Consider the following 20,453-nt stretch of genomic DNA (forward strand, 5'->3'; position numbering starts at 1 on the left):
CTTTCCTAATCCCTAAATCCCAAATATGAAACCCAAATCTCTCCCCACAATCTCCTCCTAACTCCTTGAAGCCGCCGACCCCCTATTGAATCCTTTGGGATTTATTTCCAAACCCACTAAGCTCCCTCTTGGAAATAATTCAAGGCCCCCATATCTCTCTTGGCCGAAATTTCCTAAAACCCCACCTCCTTACTACTTTCCAAAATCCCATCCTTGATTTTTGGAAATAAATCCCAAGCCTCCCCTCTTGCCCGCCGCTCCCTACCTCTTTTTATTCTTTAATTATTCTCAATCAAAGGGATTAACTAAGGAGGTCTTTGGAATTAGATTTCCCTCCACAAAAAACTGAACCAAAGTCTTCCCATAGCCTCCTTTATTGGCCAGCCATCCCCTCCTCCACTTCAACTTTTGAGGAAACTTCTTTCTCTCTAGTGGAGTCTTCAAGGGAGCAACATTGATCTTCGCATACACAACATTCTTTCAAAGCTGATGAAAGGCCGATCCGGAGCTTGACTATGGATTCGCTTACGACGAACAAGGCAACGTCAACATTCTCCACTCCACCTTCAATTTCAACCCGGAAGTTGATCGCTCCATTGAAGAGCATGCAGACCGCATCATCTTCACGCTTTTGGAGGCCATTGATGAGCAACTTGTCAACGTCCAGTGGCAAATCATTTTCGGACCATCCCAAGGGTGAACTTCTTCCCCTTTTCATTTACTTTCCTAATCCACTAATCTTGTATGTGGTGATCAAGTCGCAAGGAGCTGTGCTTCGCCTTCTGCCTTTGCTTAGTAAACATAGGATTGAGTGTGCTTTCTATGTTGCTATCTTATTGTTAGACTAGGGATTTTGTTTAAAACTACTTAATTCGCATGTTGTTGAAATTCTAAGTTATTTTGATAATCCAAATGTTTGGCATGTGATTTGGCCTTAGCGTAGCTAACCCCTCTTTATGTTTTCTTTTATCATTTTGATTGCTAATAGTCTTAATCATAATTGTTCTTATCAAAATCGTGCAAGTTCTTATCACATACATTCAAAAGTATTGTAGTCCTGCATTAGGAGGGTTTGGTGATTTAAGCAGATTTGGTTATCCGTTATTTTTTATGATAAGATGAGGACTAGTGGTACTTGTATAAAATAAGAAATGCCATTTTGTAATTCTATGCCTTGAGCTTATCTCTCATACCTATAGGAAATTGGGTGGCTTCTTGGCAGTGTGCGCAACAAAGCTATATGCAAGCTTCTAGGTAAGGGATTTTTCTATGGATTTGGTTTTGACTCTAAGGGCAGGGCTAAAAATAGGAATAAGGAGATTGCAAGGTGGATTTTTTGAGAAAAATCTTTTTCTTTGTGTTCTCAGAGATTTGATCTGAGGAATTCATCTCTCTTTTTGGCTCTATTTGAGAAAGATTACTCTAAGATATTTGTGAGATCTTTATCTTCTTGTTTGTTTTTTTGAGAAGAAAATTTGGCCAATTTGACACTCTTCTCCTTTTTTACTCCATTTTTTCTAAGAATGGAATTATCTATGCTCCCTTGTCTGGTGGTGTGGTTCTTTCTTAACTGAATCAGGTAAATCATAGTATTCTTTCCTCTATTTATTTTATTATTTCTACATCATATCTAGGTAGAAGGTGCTAGTTTTGTTTTTCATACATTAATATATTCAATTTTTTGGTGCTATCAATGCTAGTAAGTTGGTCACTTTAGTTAAAAGAACAATCAAATCTCAATTTCAGCACATGCAAATTTACAGCAAATAGCACTCCCATGAATTAGATTTTTTTGGTCAATTTTATAATTTTTTTCCACAATGAATTTCACATTATATTTTGATTTTTTATCCAAACTTACTTCCTTGACCATGTTGTAATGATACTTATTGGTTGATCACTGACTATTTTAAGAAAACGAACCTAATGTGGAGGATGATGAACAACTTGCAAGGGCTTTGCAAGAAAGCTTGGATATCAACTCAGCTCAGCAAAACAAAGATTCCCCCCCTCGGCATAACGGACGCATTTATAATCCACCATTTTTTTTCCCAACAAGGTCCAGGTATTGTTTGGGGAGCAAATTTTTACATGCTGCATTTCAAGATTTTTAGTGTGCTTGTATGATTGGTGATCCAAGTTAGAAATAAATACTAATTCTTTGATGTACATTATTATCAGAGGATTTATGCTTCTTCCAATTACTTTCACATTATCAACAGGATAGATTTAAATTCTGGTATCAGTTCTATATTAAAGGCTATTATATTATCTAATTCTGTTTGGAGATGCAATTCGTTGCAAGGGTTAACATGAAGTATTTTGGAGCATAAAAAGCTGAAAGTCAATGTGCGTGTACTATTTTGGAAACAAAATTCAGTATTTGACGAGGAAAACAAGATATAAAATATGCTAAATTTTTGGTTGAGCCTTTGGAGCAGAAATACTTATGAGAAATGGCCAAAATATTTCGCAAAAACTGAGTTAGCATACTTTTGAAATTCGAAGTAATGAAATTATGTGGGACTTTCTTGATTCACGGGGAATGACAGTTGGATGTTTATTTTTATTGGTTAATGGATTTTCTTCTATTTTAAGGAGTTGTTTAGTTGGAAGTACAGTGAGTGTAGAATATTTGTTGCAGGTGTTTGGTTGGATGAAAATGAAATGCAGTGTAAAATATTCTAAATGTAATAAAAAATATTCTTGTTCATTTTTTAGGTAAAGTAAATTCGCCCAATTTTGAGTGTTTTTTCTTTCCCAATTTAGGTAAAGTAATTCTTTGATGTACATACTTTTGAAATTCTAAGTAAAAGGGAAGACCAGGAGATGAAGATTTTGGAGGGAGCAGGAAAAAATACTTCCCCAAGAGCTTATTCCTAGGGAGGAGTCGGGTAGAGAGTATGTGGAGAGGTGGGAGGGGGTTGGGCATGAACGGAGGTCAGGGTGTTGAATTTGAAAGGAGGGGGGTCTGAATTTAAAAGGAGAGGGCTTGATTATGATCGAATGGGTGTCAAATTTGAAAGAAGTGGGACTGAATATGACCGAAGGGATGTTGAATTTGAAGGGAGAATGTGAGCTTGCGATGAAAGGGTTGGGTACGAGCGAAGAAGGGATGATTGGCACAATTGGGGGGAGCCACCCCCTTGGGAAATAAGAAGCTTTGGAGAAAGCAGGGGTGATGGAGGAGATCTGAGGGTGAGGAAGCTAAAGATGCCTATTTTTGAGAGAGAGGATGCACATGGGTGGATCAACAGGGTGGAAATGTACTTTATTGTCAATATGTTGACAGAGGAGAGACTGGCAGCAACCAGGATGTACTTGGAGGAGAAAACTTTAACATGGTACCAGTGGAGGGATACGAGGCGACCCATATGGACCTGGAGGGAGTTTAAGGATTTCTTGTTGGAATGTTTTCGAACTAACAAGGTAGTGGACTTCTATGATAAGTTATTCTCCCTGAAGTAGGAGGTGAAAATGGTGGAATACTGTGAGCAGTTTGAGCACCTGGCCGACTAGACCGGCTTGCAGAGACTGTGTTGGAGGGAAACTTTATTAAAGGGCTTAAAATAGATAATCGAGTGACAATTATAGTGATGATGCCTCGTGATTTGGGAGAGGATACGGAGCTAGCTCAGTTAGTGGAGGATCAAAGGCAGCTAGAGAGAGCGACTAGAGGCAGCAGCTCAGGAGGTTCATATAGGATGACCATCACCTTTTTGGCACCCAAGGTGCCGACACTCAGTACACTTCGGGAGACCCCAAAGGAGAATACTGAAGGAGGAAGACCTGGGGACAACTTCAAGAAGCTCACATAAATGAAGTTACAGGAGAAGAGGGCGAAGGTGTTCTGTTTCAGATGTGAGGAGAGGTATACATCGAGGCACATATGTAAGAACTGAACACTTCAGATTCTCACCATTTATGATGACGAGGGTGTCCTCTTTCCACCTTGCGAACAAAGTGGGTTTTTGGGAGGGGGTATTGTTAGACCGGTCCATCTGGTCCTGCTGTGGGTCTCCGAAAGGATTCTACTCGTGGGGTTCGAATGCAAAGGGTACGACCACACTATTCCGTAGGACAAAATGATCGTAGACCTTTACACTCGACACAAACAGGCCAATGGAAGAGCAGATGAAGTCATACATACAATTAACCATGGAAGATAGCGGCTTCCACCTACACACTTCGATGGATAATAATATATATAACCCAAAATTTCATGAGATTTCTCTCATTCAATACATAAGCTCGAATGGGGTTTATTTGATGTGGGGATCGGTTTTCTACGGGCGCAAGCCCCCGTAGTTAATTACATCTTAGGCCTAGACCTAGGAAAACTCTCGATTAAGGACAATGTATTATTCTCTTCTTAATGTGGTGCACAGAGAAAGTTCCTAAGTTCTATTCCAACGAAAATGAACTCTTCCCTTTACCTTAGTGATGACTAGACATTTTTGAATGAATAAAGATATGATTAAATTTTTTTTTGAGTTTAAAAGATCAAAGATTGGATTACTATTCTAGGAGAAATGACAGACTCAGAATTCATCAAAGATGAGAAGAGACACACTGAGGGGTGTACAACCTGGGCTTATGTTTGCCTGGAGTGAGCTTGTCAGCTAACATCCTAAGCACAACTAATCGTCATATATGTATACAAGATAGGAATGCTCTATCTTAAGGAATCAAGGATTTGTAGTTCAAAAAGTTTAAATCAGAGACTCTGTAATATGCAAAAGAATATACCTAGCGTTATATATGATGCATGAAACAGATGTATAAGTAAGAATATCCTTATGTCTACTGAAAGATTAGATGACATTTTAACTTGAGTAATGCTGATGTAATGCATGTATAAATGCAATGTGCATTGTGGAGTAAAGTGTATAAAAAAAATGCATGCATGATATCCAGAGTACAGAAAAATAAATAATCACACCAAGGATACCCTCCAAGCAAGGTATCCACATCATATCATTATAGAAAACCATCCTATCGGGGCCCACTTTGTGTGGGAAAACAACTATGCCCATGACACAAATAGGTGGCATACACTACAGGCCTAAATGACCCTAATGGTCTCTAAGGCTCATAGAAGGTGGGGGGTATCATACCCAAAACAGACAGAAAATGGAACATCCTAGCGGTGGCCACTTCAAGTGGGAGAAAAACAACGATGCATATAACACAAATGGGCGGGCCTACACTACAGGCCTAAGGTGACCATAAGGGTCTCTAGGGCTCACAGAAGGGGGGTAATCTTTGACCTATAGGGCCAAAACTTCGTTAGTGCTCTAACTTATGGTTGATTACCTAAATATGCTAGAATAGCTATTAGCAAGATGTGTGTGATATGTAGCAGTTCCGATATATAATTAGGAGTTTACTTTAAGGTTGCAGAAATTATACATGACTGTGGAGCTGCCACTTAATAGCTCCAAGCAAGCAAATTGTTCACTGATTCTCAACCATGCAAGACCTGTGGCACAGCCACTTAAAAGCTTCAAGCGAGTAAGTCATCCCAATGTACCTCGCAAGACAAAACAAAAGAAAAATACACAAATGAGCGTAGATGTCATTCAGAAAAGAAATGCAGGTAAATAACAATATAACTAATATAAAATTTTAGATTGATATTTATAAAATATGTGCATGTAGTAAACATTGAATAATCATAAGAAAATATCGGCCTAACCTAGAGCTAGAAGTCGTGTCCTAACCAAACAAGTTTAGGTGTGTAACAGGTTGTGTAGTTTTTGATATGTTTTATGTAGGATGATGTAGTTAAAGTTGTTTGTATTTAATTTAGTTAAGTTAATCTTAGCCCCGCAGCCCGGAGTAGTCCATCCAATAAACTTCATCTTTGGAGTGGTTATTATGTATTAAGAGGTTTGTTGATTGGTTTTAAAAGGTTAACTTAAGATTTGATTGAGTTTTAAATGAGTTAGTGAATTTTGAGTTTTAGAAGACTTTTAGCTTGATGAGTTTTAGTTTAGGTTTGTTTTCCTAATTCAATCTACATCTTTTAAATTTTAGGTTGGTTAGAGGTCGATTAAGAGATTGTTTAAATTTGATTTAAGTTTATGTTTTAAGTTTGTATTTTTAGTGATTTTACATATGTTGATTATAGTTTAATTATAAATCAAGTGTTTTAATGCATTCCAGGTTGGATTAAGATTGATTTGTTGGTTGATCATTAATAGATTAAGGGGCACTAAATTTAGGAAAACTTGTTACTAAGTTTAAGTTTTGATGTCTCTATCCTATAAAGAACATGCATCCTAAATCTATGTTATCTAAGACTCGGTCTTTAATTTTTGTCCTTAAGAGTCACTAGTATTATGGGGAACGAAATGAGGTGTTTTTCTAACCCTTTTGATATTCATACATGTATCAATAAATTTAGGGATATGTACATAAAAGTATAAAACAATAGGTATGAGAGTAGTAGAAGGACGAGAAGTAAAGAGAAAGAAACGATAAAATGCCAAAAAGAAAGGAAAGGATGAAAAACAAAATAATAAAAGAATGTAGACATTTTTATTGTTGGGAATACTTCTTTGAAGCCAAGTGTGCATCTAAAGCAACCTTCTACCCGATTCCATGTGATACGAATGGGGAAGAAGATATTTTCAATGCCCTTTGCTATCCCCACATTACAAATAAAGCACTTGACACATTTGAAACGACTGACCAAACTATTATCTAAATAAAGCCCAAAAGCGGCGAAAGGGAACAAGCTCCCAAAAATTAAAACTCAAAACAAGTTCATTTTTTTAATATATTTCTTAAAAAAAACCAGCTTTTAGAAGCCAATACTAATAAAAGGAAGGCCAATTCAAATAAGAATGATCATTCATTTCAAAAAAACATCAAAGAGACATTGCTACATAAAGCTCATCATGAAATTATAAATCCCAAAATGACTTATGAAAACCTCTAAATGAAATACTACATAAAACCCCACATAAATCATCTACCAAAATCTTTTTGACACAAAAGACAATCAAGTGTTTTTTTTATTTGGTGTGGGGTAAAACCGCTAAAACTTTCGAATAAGAAAACTTCACAAAAGCTTTTCGTTACAAAAATATTCATGAGACTTAACATAAAACTTCTCAACACAGAACAACTCACAAAGATTTTCGTAAGGTTTCCAACAATAAATGAACTCATAAAACTCTCGAGCATAATACGAGTCATAAAATTTTAACATAAGGTGAATCATAAAGTTCTTCGCCTATAAAATAATCTCATGAAACTTTCTAACCATAAAACAATCCATAGAGCTTTTCAACATGCTTCCACCTTTTATGCTTCATGATATCAAAATATCAAAAGAAAATTACATTTGTATCCAATGTTAAAACACAATAGGATGTATGAATCTCTCCAAATACATTATTTTTTTTCATAAGAATGAGCATAATCTTGCCAACCTAAAACAAACCAAAACTCTTTTAAACATAAAGTGAGTCATAAATCTTTCGAACATGAAGCCACTTATAAACTTTTCCAATCACACTCACTAATATGATTTTTCATATAAAACTCAAACAAGTGAAAGGGAAAGCAAAATTTAAGACAAATAAAAGTATTTCATCATTCGCCATAATTTCTTTGGAACTAAACATGCTTTCGACCCGTTTATTTCCACCCAACAAGCTCATCTTTCCAACCAATCATGATTCAAGGGGACCAAATATGCCCTTGATGCATTATATGCAACGATATGTTCAATATGCCAAGAGGTACTCCTCTATCATATAATCAGTACATTTTCAACATTTCCCAACATCACTTCCTATATGAAACTCAAATTCCAGGAAAGCATAGGGATATTCCATCATGAAGCATGGCACCCCAAAGCTAGATATGCCTCCAATAACTCAAATAGCAATGTTTCAGATCCACAAAAGCATAAGATAAAATTTTGCAAAGAAGCCCAGATTCCTCCTCAAACAAAATTCTCATATACAAAGAGGAAAGGAGAATAATGAAATCACATAAATCATCTTGATGAAATATAAGAGATATGACAATCCAATCCCTCATCTTTATATCACATGTATGCATACAGAAATAAAATCTAATACATTGAGCAATCACTCCAAGTACACTTCATTTGCTACATTCCCACAATTTTCATGGCCTAGTGTAGCAACAAACCATGGCTGCTGGTGCATTCTCAAATTCACCACTAAAGAGACCAAAGAAAAATAAAATCAACCATTTAAATTCTCTCGAAACAAAGCATAAACACAAGAAAGATCTCTTTGAGGCATTCCATCAAATAACTAGTCTACAATGCTTAGGCAAGAAAGAATATAAAACTAGAGACTTGGAACCAATACCGCCTATTTCTCAAAAAAAAAAGGAGAATCAATTTGCAATAACACGACATAAATGTCAATAAAAGTGTATGAATGATTATTGTTAAGTACTCATATAGCATTGAAGCATACTCATGCATATAAACCTGAACTTGATCATTTAGAAGAATAACCAAGAGCACCACTCGAATGCCAAAACCATGTAGAAATTATCTAAACAAATCATATCCGGTACTGCAATAAATGACGAGATAGATCATACCAACTCCTCACACCAAATACATTCACGTAACTTCTTAGAAGAATTCATTCACATAGCATGACCTTTTCAATAAAAACACGACCATCCTATGAGATTCAGATACAAATAAAAGCAACCCCATTCCTTTTTAGTGGCATTTTATCAAGCATTTAATATGCCTATCCTTGCCAATCCATACGAAACAAACTAGTAGGATATTCATGCTTTATACACTAATTTGATTGAGCACACTCAACCAATCTACACAAGATTACTCATGATTTAGGTAATAATCATCTCAAAAATATGCAGACATATAGAAGATAAGAAACAAAAATCAACATAAATCTCATCCAGATTTTTTTATAAGGAGTTTAGACAATATTGCTCATTTATTTCCTTGTGAGACTAGCATGAAGATATGGGAATGAGGAGGAGAGAAGTAGGCATACTCACAGCTAGCAAAACCCGCTCGGGTCGACTATGGTAGGTCACCATCACGACGCCGAGCTCGGCTAGGGTGAGAGTCGTCGAAGCCAGGCTAGTCAAGGGAGGAGTCGGCGTAGAGGAGTGGGCCTCGAGTTTCTCTGCGAATGGAGGAAGAAGGGAAGACGAAGGGGGCTTCGGCTCTTCTTGTTCCGAATGGGAGAGACGGAGGGGGAAGGGGAGAGGTTTCGGCCTCTAACTCTACCACAGAGACAGAGGACGAGAGATCGAGAGTGATCTGAGGGGCCTTCGCCTGGCTCCTTTCGCAAACAAAGAGAGAGGGACTAAGAGGCTTCGGGCCACAGCAGGGAGGAGGCGGAGAGGGGAGAGACTTTCATCCTCTGGCTTCGAGCAGAGAGGGGCGACGGGAGCAGCCAGCCGGAAGCTCAAAAACCCAACTCCATGCTCTCTCCCTCTCTAGCTTAGGGGCCGAACTGAAGCCTTCGAATGGGACGTTCGCCACTTTGATTCGCACACCCACAGGCACCAGAAGGTCAGGGCCGATAAAAGGTCTATCATACCCTTGATCTAAGGGTTGAGATCAAATATCTCTTCCCTATGACTGCTCTAATAGCAGGATACAACAAAAGTTAAGGGAAGGTACAAAGCCTGCTTCTATTTTCAATTTCAGCCATCCAATTTCATTTCCTGATTTGGAAAAATGTCTAAATTGTTTAGAAAGCCATTTGGATTTTAATTAGCATTGCAATGAACCAATTAGGGCAAAATTAAGCTTGAATTGGACTTCATTTGGGTCAAATTGGATTGATTTAGGCTCAGTTTAACTCGATCAAATCAACAAAATTAAACTCGAATAAGGCATCGACATAAACCAAATCGAATTCAATGCGGCTGAAAATGAACGGATCTAATTTAATCGAATGCAATCGAACGCGCTCGAGGGCAAAACAAATAATAATAATAATAAAATGAGGTCAACACCTGCCTCAAGGCAGACAGTTTCCGCCTCCAAACCATGGGTCCAGGCTATCCAACAGCCATCTTTTGGGCAGTAATTCGGATGGTTTAGGAGGGAAAATTCAAAGGAGGGGATGTTTGAATATTTCCTTTATAATTGTATGCTTTAAGTATGATGCTTTCCTAGGGTTAGGGGAGGAGGTGTTTTGCTAAATTTAGTTTGTTCTTAGGGAGTTTTGGGCTTTAGCCGGCGGCTAGAGATTGGGAGTGCCAGATCCTCCTCTCCAATTGAGGATCCATTGTATCTTACTGTTTTTCTTCTACTATTTTATTTCTGATTAATTCAAATTCATCCAAGGAAACTCTTGGTTCCTACAAGCATTTCCTATTAGTATCATACACTCATAATTCACTTAATCACGTGGATCATTCATGTGAGCACAGACTACCTAGTTTTCTTGATCATAGTGGAAGCAGCCAAGATGCATGAGGGCCGCAAATTGAATGACACATTTGTTAATAAATAAAGCATGAGCTATGATACCACTTGCTAGGGAGGTTGGACACTAGGGGCCTAAGTTGAGCCTAATACATTATTACTTAGACACTCATGAACTTAAAATCTTAAGCCAATGCATAAAGACCGCAACAAATACATTAGAAACTCAATTCTTATATTTAATTTTGATGTGTCTATTTATATCTCTTATATGTATCTTAATACTGTTAAACTTTTGTTTAAATTTTATTTCATTATGGCGCAAAAAATAAAAAAAATGATTTTTTAGGATAAATGCAATTTTATCTTGGATAAATATGATTTTTAAATTATCTTCTTGGATAAGAAATTGTTTAAAAATTTGTATCAAAATTGAACTATTATTAAATTAAAATTTTCTCTTCCTTAAAAGCATATAAATAGAAGGTAAAAGGAGTTAGGGTGTGCTTAAGAATTGTAGCCAATTTCTGGTGAGAAATAAAAAAATTGAATGAAAATTTGTGTGATGTTGTATTCAAGAGGTATAAAACTTGAGTGATTGTGTAATGGAGTCCAGGAAGAAATCTTTTGGTATAACTTAGATTTTTTGCATTTATCATCTCACCATGTGTTTCTTGGGGTTTTACAAGATATTAGGTGGTTCTCCTCTATGTTGGAATTGAAATATTTAAGGCTTGTTTTAGTGCTGATATTGGGTGTACTTGTTCTTTTGGGAATAGTGCCTTTTGTACCGTTTTGTTTGTACACCTATGTGGTGCCTTTTTGGTATTGCATTGGTTTATCTTATCAAAGCGTCATTGATGATTATTTTCACTGGGTAACACAATGCTAAGAACTGTACATACCATTATAGGAGGGTCACATTAACCGGGAACTATGGTACAGTCATATGAAAGGAAGTGGTATTCTTTTATTTTTATTTATTTTTATTATGCTCGAAGATATTTGTAATGTGATATACACACACACATACTTACATATTATTTGGCATGTATTCACATTTTTTGGTATAGGATTTGTGCTGGATGCAAGAAACAAATTGGTAACGGAAGATTTCTTAGCTGTATGGATTCTGTTTGGCATCCAGAGTGCTTCCGTTGTTATGCATGTGATCGACCAATAACAGATTATGAGGTGTGTTAAAATTCAACACTAGAAGTCCTTTAAATAAACTTCCATTTCAACTCTTGCTCTTGTTTGTAACAGTTTTCTATGTATGAAGATCACCCCTACCACAAGTCATGCTACCGGGAACTCTATCATCCAAAATGTGATGTTTGTAAGCAATTTGTAAGTGTTCAGCATATCCTACTTCCCTCTCATTTTGAAGAAAAGTGGTTCGATAAACTGCTATCAATTGAATGTCATTTCCTATGTAATTGGTAGGACCCGAATTATTTGGGCATGGTTTATTAATCCTCATTCCTAATTCCTATTGAATACTACATAATTTTAATTTAGTAACTACAAATCTTTTCTTACAACTTCTAGCCATGTTATGTTTACCCTTCATTTCGAAGCTTTCCTCATTATTTTTATTACATATTTTTCTGCATCTTCTAATTGTCATTGTAATGCCTAAAACACCTACATTTGCTTTCACTATCTTCATTTTTATTAGATAATATTTATATAGTCTATCTAATATAATCATCTTCAATCCTTCTATGTTTTACCCATACATCATCTTATCATTCTCATTTTTACGAAACTTAATCTAGCTATTATTAACTCCGTTTTAACTCCCAATATTTAGATCCATATACTACTAATCTTATTATAGCTTTTTAAAATTGATTTTTAACACTCCATGATATTTTATTAGCACATAACATTTGCAAAACACACCCACAGCAATTTTATTATATATACCTAATTTTTTCTATTCCCCCTTCTTTTCTAAAGTTTATCCCCATTGCTCTAATTTTTTTTTCTTATTTCTCTATAGGTCTCACCTATTAGAACTATATCTTCTTCAAATATCATCACTTACCGTTTTCTTTATGACATCTCCATAAATAATATAAAAAAGAGGACCAAAATGGTTCTTCAACTCTTTGTGAGTGATCAAAATAGTCCCCAACTCTTTTCAGAAACATTTTTTGTTCTAACTTCCAATGGAGTTAATGATGTTAATTGTAAAGGTATTTTGAACATTTTTTAATTAAACATTTATTAAATATAAATTTTAACTAATTATAAATTTTCTAAAATATTTTATTAAACATTTCTTTTATAAAAAAAATATTAATAATCTGATGCAGCTGACAGCATCAGTCCAAGTGCTCAGATTGGGCCTAGGACCTCCTTTATTATCTATAGGAGAAGAGACTTTAGGAGGAAACTCTTTGGGAGGGGGGGGGGGACTCGTTAGGAAAGATGTAAGGAGCATTTATTAGGGGATTTGAGTTGCTTAAGGGGGGAGATTATGGTGGGTTAGGATTTTTTATGTTATATTTTGAATTTCTGTAGCAGTTTTTGTGAGGTGTTTAGGTTCCTAGTAGTTGTTAGGAATTGTGGGAGAGACGATTCACCTATCGAACAGTGAATCAACTTGTATCTTGTCTTGCTTTGCTTGGAAATTAGTAAAAGCAACTCTCTTTGTGTTATTTCTGAATATATTTGGAGTAAGTTGTCGTTTTTTATATTCTAGTTTACTGTTTTGATCATCAAGTCCTATCAAAAGAGAAACTAGAAGGAGAAGTTGGCAAATCAAATATGAAGTTGAGGAAAGGATTTCATCAATGGAAGGAAGATTTTCTAACCTAGAGGACATGATGAAGAAAATATTGGAGCTTCACACCCAACCGACAACATCAAAGGCGAGGGGACCGGCTAGTGGCCAAGGAAGTGGGGGCAACCTCAATATCGGCACAATGAGATATGATCGAGTGGTAGAAATCTTGGGCTATAGGGAAAATATGACACTTCTTGAACCGATAACGAGGAGGGAAATGTGTGAAGGATATAGCATGAGGAGAAATTGAGAGGAAGAAACAAGGAGGGCTGATTTTGAGAAAAATGATATTTATGAAAGAAGGAGAGGTGGGAGAGAACTATGGAGAGATCACAACAATCACTATATGGGAGGAGCCGGAGGTGGAAGAGGAAGTTGGAGCGGAGAGGATCCGAGAGTGATAAAATTGAAGATGCTCATTTTTTAGGGGGAAGATGCTCATGGGTGGATCTATAGGGTGGAGAGATACTTTGCAGTGAATGGACTGATGGAGGAAGAGAGACTCAAGGCGGCGGCTTTATGCTTGGAGGGGAAGGCCTTGTCTTGGTTTCAATGGAGAGGCATGAGAGAACTAATTAGATCGTGGAGGGAGTTCAAAGATAATTTATTTGAACGTTTCCGAACCAGTCGGGAAGAAAACTTTTACGAGCAGCTCTTTGCTTTGTTTATGAAGGGACATTGATGGATTATCAGGAGAGGTTTGAGTATCTTTCTAATCAATTGGGGAAGCTTTCTGAGTAGTGTTGGATGGGAATTTCATGAAGGGACTCGAGCTAGAGATCAGGGCTGCTGTCCTGGATCTTTTTTTTAAAGAAAATTTCCAAGTTGCCTCCTCGAAAATAATTGCTTATTGAGAACATATTTTCATCATTGCCATAATATCCTATCCAAGTCACAAGATTAGAATGCCTCCACCTGCTAAGAGTTTTGATCTATGCATGGAACTATTGAACCTCTTGATCTCCTCCTAATGGAAGCATTTTTATGACCGAAAATGACCCGGGTCCAGATCAAGCTCTGCCTCCGCTTGCCAGGCGAATCGCGATCGACCTCGACCGAACGCCCATTGCTCACAGGTCGCACTAGCAGTATGTCCCCCATCCCATTCTCCGCTCGCGTTGGTTGCACACGCACCGCCTGATCGTCACACTTGCTATCCTGCTCATTCGTATCGAATCACAGCTCGCAACTCTCTCGCACCCTCGCCTGCTTGCATGCGCTCGCGTATCCTCTCGCCCGCTGGCCTAGCTCACCTCGCATTCGCTTGGCACTCACGTTCGTGCTCACGAACAAAGGAACGCCTCATGTTCGCCTCGCGCTGGTCCTCGTGTCGGGTCGGGTTCAGGTTCAGATTTTTAACTTGTTTGAGTATTCGGGTCGGGTTCGGTTTGAAGCAATTGAGTGCGGGCTAGTTTCGGGTTGAACCCGAACCTGACCTAAAGCCCGTTTTGACACCCCTAATCAAGGCAAGCATGCAACAAAGGGTTTCGACAAAGCCTATCACAACTCATCTTACCGGAATTAAATGCCAAAGGACTAGATGGATCATTGAATGTCATGTTAAACTTGAAGAGTGATGCCACATTAGTAAAACCAGAAGGGACATTTCCAGGAAATGTGTTATCATTAAACATAAGAACCGAGAGTTTTCCCCATGTGAAGAGGCCACTAGGGATCTCCCTAATAAAAAATTTGGATAAAATATCTAGTTCTTGCAGGGAATGCAACTCATTCAATCCAACAATAAAATTCTCATCTACTCGGAGGTTATAAACAGTATGATTTCCATATCTATCAGTAGAAACGGTTAAAGAGAAAAATGTGTCGGACAGTTTCTGCCAAGATTACGATAAATTGAATAATTTCTGCTAGATTCAAAATAAGGTGGTTAAATTTATGCAATTTTCCTAGATGTGAAAAACAACAAGTAAACAGTAAGCAGGTCATTATTGTTGCCAAGGGCAGAACGACTGCAGCCGATGGAACAATCGGCAAGGTGGAAAGGGACGGTGTGCCAATCGGTGGGAGAACATAGCAAATAGTTGCCAATGGGGTTGCTAGTGAGGTATTGGGAGGCCGGCGCAAGTCGGTGATGGATCGCGAGTGAGTGTCGTGGATGCTTGGCCACACAATTTGGGGACGGATCGTGGATGAGTGGTCGCACGAGAGGTGTCTATCACGGGAAGGTCATGGGTGCGAGTCAATGCACGGGAGGGTGTGATCCGGTTGCATGGAGCGCTGATAAGGTCGCGGGTCGGTCACGTGAACCGCAAGTGACGGGATGTGGGTTGATTGCAGGAGTGGGCAGAAGTGGAAGCGAAGTGCGGGATGCCGATTGCATGTGGGCGCTTGTCAGGTCGCATGGTAGAAGTTGGCCAACAAGTCGAGAAGAGGCCGAATCAACAATAACAACAGTAGTTACTTTGTCGATTTCTATATCACAATCGTCGTGTCCGTCTTTCTCAGCCGGAACAATCAAATCATGTTTGATTTTGCTTTGTGGATCAAATACATGCTCGACGGGCTCTAGATGGCAGGAGCGGGAGCTGGAGTGCAGTTCAAATGGATGTGAGAGTGGAGTTGGCCTTATTACAGGGGTGGAGGAGGTTGTGTGAGTGTTGGAAGTGGGCCGACAAGTTTAGTGGTGCGCACGGGAGGCGGAGCAGAGTGGGGTGGGAACGAAATCGTGATCATGATCCCGATTCTGATTCCGGTCGTGATGTGAGCGGTGGTTGGAATCAGTGACTTCTGTGGAAGTAGAAAAAGATGGAGGTTTAGAAGGACTTTTGGGGTGGGATTGCTTGGTAAACTTGAGGTTGGAATCGCACTGGAGCAAGGCAGGTTGCGCTGGCGTATTGGAGGAGCATAGGAGCGAAGGTGAAGACGCAGAAGAATCTGAAGGTAGAAGCAGGGTCGAGCGTGCTCGAGTCGAGCAGATCTGGGATTGGGGTCAGTTCATGCATGCAGGAGGCAGAGGAGATCCGACGAATCACTCTCCCTCGACGAAGTCGACATCGACAGAAGGATCGTAGGGGAGCGGGGTCAGTTGCACGGGCACATTGGAGGAGCATTGGAGTGACGGAACTGGTATGTTGACCTGCTTCTTTTCTCCACCGAATGAATAAATTTAGTACATAATTTATCCATTCGATCAAGTGATACGATCACTTGAGCTACCCAAAAGGATTGATGGCTATGATCGTCATCGACAACCCATTTTCTTCGGTTTTGATTGTCGTTGATAGCCCATCTTTTTTTGCAGTCTATCTTGTTCATGACTCTGATACAAATTAATGTAGTGGATTGGCGGAAAATTCGGATATGCTAGAAGGAATTCTCAATCCAGGGAACAAACACAAGCTCTAAGCTTCAAAGAGTATATAATTCATTAATGCCTCATCCTACTACAATAGTTATATTTGTAAGCTAACCATAAAACCTTCTAGAAAACTTGTAACAAACTAAATAAACTATCCCTTATATATGCAATAACTAAGATGTTCCACATCAGTTACCCTTATAATCACTTTTTAAGCTGACATTGAATGAGTCCTTTTAAGGAAGTCCCTATTTACCAAATTGTAAACCACCATATTTGATCTCCTTGCCATAGTTGTTTAGGTCCTGTGAGTTTATCATGTCTTTGAGAAACATATGCATGAAAATCATGTAGACGTGTCATAATGTTAATTTCAATGCAAGAATTTTAGTGGTGTTGCAGCATTGAAAAAAGGGTGTTTCGTGGAGGCATGCAGGCATAAGATAATGTTGCATGTATTTTCTTAGGGAGCTTGCAGAAAAAAGGACTTGTATGTGCAGAGTACTATAGAGGAGGGGCGTGAATAAGATGAATGAATATGAAGTTGAGGGACTAACAGTCTTTTTTTACTTCTATGGATAAATTATGATAAGGAACTCATAGGTTTTGAGATTATGGAATAAAAGTTATGCTACATGAAGGTAATATTTCAGAGCATAATTAGAAAGAAGGGCTTATCTTAAACAACTAGACTACTGATTGACACGTAGATGGTCTCTTCTCCTCGCTCTTACACTAGCATGCTTTGAAAGAGGAGCTTATAAGCTCTTAGTCGGTCAACCTCTCATAGTCGCATGCAGACAAGATGCTCGACCTAAATCTGGGGTCAAATGAGGGTGGGTGACCTAATGGAATATATATTATATATAATAGAAGATTTTTAAGTATAATATGAAGAGGAGCTCATAAGCTCTCACTCAGCCAATCACTCATAGCCGCGTGCAGGCGGGGCGCTCGACGTTCGACCTAAATCTGGAGTCGAATGGGGGTGGGTGACCTAATGGAATATATATTAGATATAATAGAAGATGTTTATGATAAGAATATTTCGGCTTTTTCAGCTCCACTACCGCTGCCTTCAAGCTGACAGACCGCGACCATTGTTCTGCCGATCTACAGGGCTTGCTGCCACCTCCTAATTAATTCCTTTTGATTAAGAAACTTTTTAAACAACTCCCTATTGATTAGGAAATTTCTTAATTCCCTCCCAATCAAATTTAGTTGGTCTATCAAACTGCCTAAGGTAGTTTAGTCTTTTCATTATTTGCTTGCACTTGTGTATATATATACACTAGTTTATGCTACTGTAAACTAGTAGTTAAATGCCTTACATTCTCTTCTTTGTGTTGTTTACTGCTTCTCTGTTTACACTGTTTGTTGAAATGCTCGCTGGTGTTCAATTCGTGGGATTCAACATGGTCTTAGAGCCGTTTGCATAACAACTCTTCTCTTCGTCTTCGATGGGAGATTCAGCTGTGGCGTCTACTCCATCCACACCTCCCGTGCTAACGTCCGACATATCATCTTCCACCAATGTCTTAATCCCTCATGCTCTTAAATTTCTTCTCTCCAACATCATGAATGTTATCAACATTCAACTCCTCGAAAACTATCCCACATGGCGATCCGCTATTCATAAGCTTTTTGCTGCAAACAACTTCTTTGGCTATCTTGACGGTAGCCAAACATGCTCATTTGAACACTTGCTTACTGCCACCGACCAACTCACCCTTAACCCTCAATTTTCTTTTTGAACTTTAGTGGATCAAAACCTCTCGGTAGCTCTTTTCTCCATTTCCTCATTTATTCTTCCCTTCATACTAAATCTCAATACCTCTTCATCAATTTGGAAAACTATCGAACACTGATTTTTCTCTACCAATCATTATCGGGTTATTCAACAGCAGAATGAACTTCATTCTCTATTCATGCACAATAAATCTATGGTTGACTACCTAGCTTCAGTTAAGTCGTTGGCGGACAATATCAACGCTGCCGGCGGTTCCGTCGACAACGAAGACATCCTCCTTTATATCTTAAATGGTCTTTGCCTCTCTTATGAATCTTATAAAACAACAATTAGGACCTCTCTGCATCCCATTAGCTTGGACGATTTGTACTCTCTTCTTTGCAGCAAAGAGGTAAATCAAACCATTAGTGCTGTCAAGGAGCTATCGTTTTCCACTACTCCTCCGTTCAACTCGACGTTCGCCCTCTTCTCAAACTGCGGTCGTGTTAGGGGTTGTTTCTCCTACAACCGTGGTCGTGCACTCTCCTTCAGCAACACCCGTTCCGCTTGGAAGTCACGTTTCGATGGTGACTGTCAAATTTGTGGCAAACACGTACACTCTGCACTCACTTGTTGGCATTGGGGCAACTTTCAGTATGTCCCTCCGGCTTCCCCAACCGATGTTGTTCTGCTTGCTAACTCTGATCCTGCCTCGTGGTACTTAGACAGCAGTGCTACTGCCCACCTCACACCAAACCCTCTTCCTCTTCATCAACCTACATCTTACTCTGGCAAGGATCAAGTGCTCGTTGGCAATGGTGCTCCTCTTTCTATACAACACTATGGTAATGGTTTTCTACCCACACACACCTATAAGCTTTCACTCACTCCCTTACTCGACATACCTAAGCTAACTCACCGACTCCTCTCTATCTCTAAACTCATCAATGATAACCACTGCTCTATTGTATTTTACAATTCTGATTTTCATGTCACGGATCGTATGACCAATCGAACTCTTCTCCAAGGCTCGTGCCTTAATGATCTCTATTTGGTACCGGTCTACCCATCTACACCTCCCATTCTCACTGTCATAGCTACCGTTGATGCTTCCTCCCCAGCTCACACATGGCATCGACTTTTGGGTCATCCGAATTCAAATGTTCTTGCTACTTTATCTAAGTCATTTCCTGATTTATGTATCCCCACTCTCATACTATATGTAGTTCCTATGAACTAGCTAAAATCCACAGGCTTACTTTCTCTCATTCTCAGGCTTCCTTTCTCTTATTCTCAACATATATCTTAGTCCCCATTAAAATTAATACATGCCGATGTTTGGGGACCCTCCCCTATTTTCTCCTATGATGGGTTTCGTTACTACTTACTTTTGATAGATGATTACACACGCTACTCTTGACTTTATGCTCTCAAACAAAAATCCGATGTTTCCCAAACCATTATCCAATTTAAGAACCTCATCGAAAAACACTTAAATTTACCTATTAGAACCATCAAAACTGACGGTGGAGACGAATTCCTCAACAATGTATTGTGGTCCTTCCTATCCCATAATGGCATAACCCATCAATATACTTTCCCTCATACTCCAACTCCACAACAGAATGGCATTGCAAAACGAAAACATCAACACCTTTTGGATATAGCTCGCACATTGTTGTCCGATGTTCATCTTCCACCACAATTCTGGACTGAAGCTTTGCTTACTGCGGCCTACCTCATAAACTGTCTCCCCTCATTAAACTCCTTCTCTAAATCTCCATATGAGCTCCTCTACCTTACTCCACCTTTGTACACTCAGCTTTGCACATTTGGTTTTCGCTATTTCCCTTGGCTTAGACCTTATGCTCCTCACAAATAATTAGCACCTCCTTGCATTTTCTTAGGCTATGCTATTCAACAAAAAAAAGGTTATAAGTGCTATAATCTCACCACTTGTAAAATAAATGTCTCTTGTCATGTTACTTCCGGTGAAACAAACTTTCCCTCTATTTCCACACCCCCACCGACATTGCCACCCCTCAAACCATATATGCTGCACTACTTTCCCCTTATAAATTTCTCAATTACCAAGACACCTACCAATTCTGCTCCACAAATAGATTCTACAACATCATCCACCAATTCATTCGCCTCACCTACAGTCTTTGAGTCTTCCACAAATTCC

At 38.7% G+C, this 20,453-nt stretch overlaps 1 protein-coding gene across 4 annotated transcripts in view; it reads left to right on the forward strand.

The window, feature by feature from the left end:
* Window positions 1-20,453, forward strand: part of LOC110116284 (protein DA1-related 1) — a 37,038-nt gene that overhangs the window by 10,014 nt on the left and 6,571 nt on the right. For all 4 annotated transcript variants that reach the window (XM_020849802.2, XM_020849805.2, XM_020849801.2 and 1 more), the window contains exons 4-6: window positions 1,915-2,065; window positions 11,494-11,614; window positions 11,687-11,770. In XM_020849802.2, coding sequence (XP_020705461.1) covers window positions 1,915-2,065; window positions 11,494-11,614; window positions 11,687-11,770 — 356 coding nt within the window. The remainder of the gene's footprint in view (window positions 1-1,914; window positions 2,066-11,493; window positions 11,615-11,686; window positions 11,771-20,453) is intronic.

This window comes from Dendrobium catenatum, unplaced genomic scaffold (genome assembly GCF_001605985.2).
Source record: "Dendrobium catenatum unplaced genomic scaffold, ASM160598v2 fragScaff_scaffold_601, whole genome shotgun sequence".
Lineage (NCBI taxonomy): Eukaryota > Viridiplantae > Streptophyta > Magnoliopsida > Asparagales > Orchidaceae > Dendrobium > Dendrobium catenatum.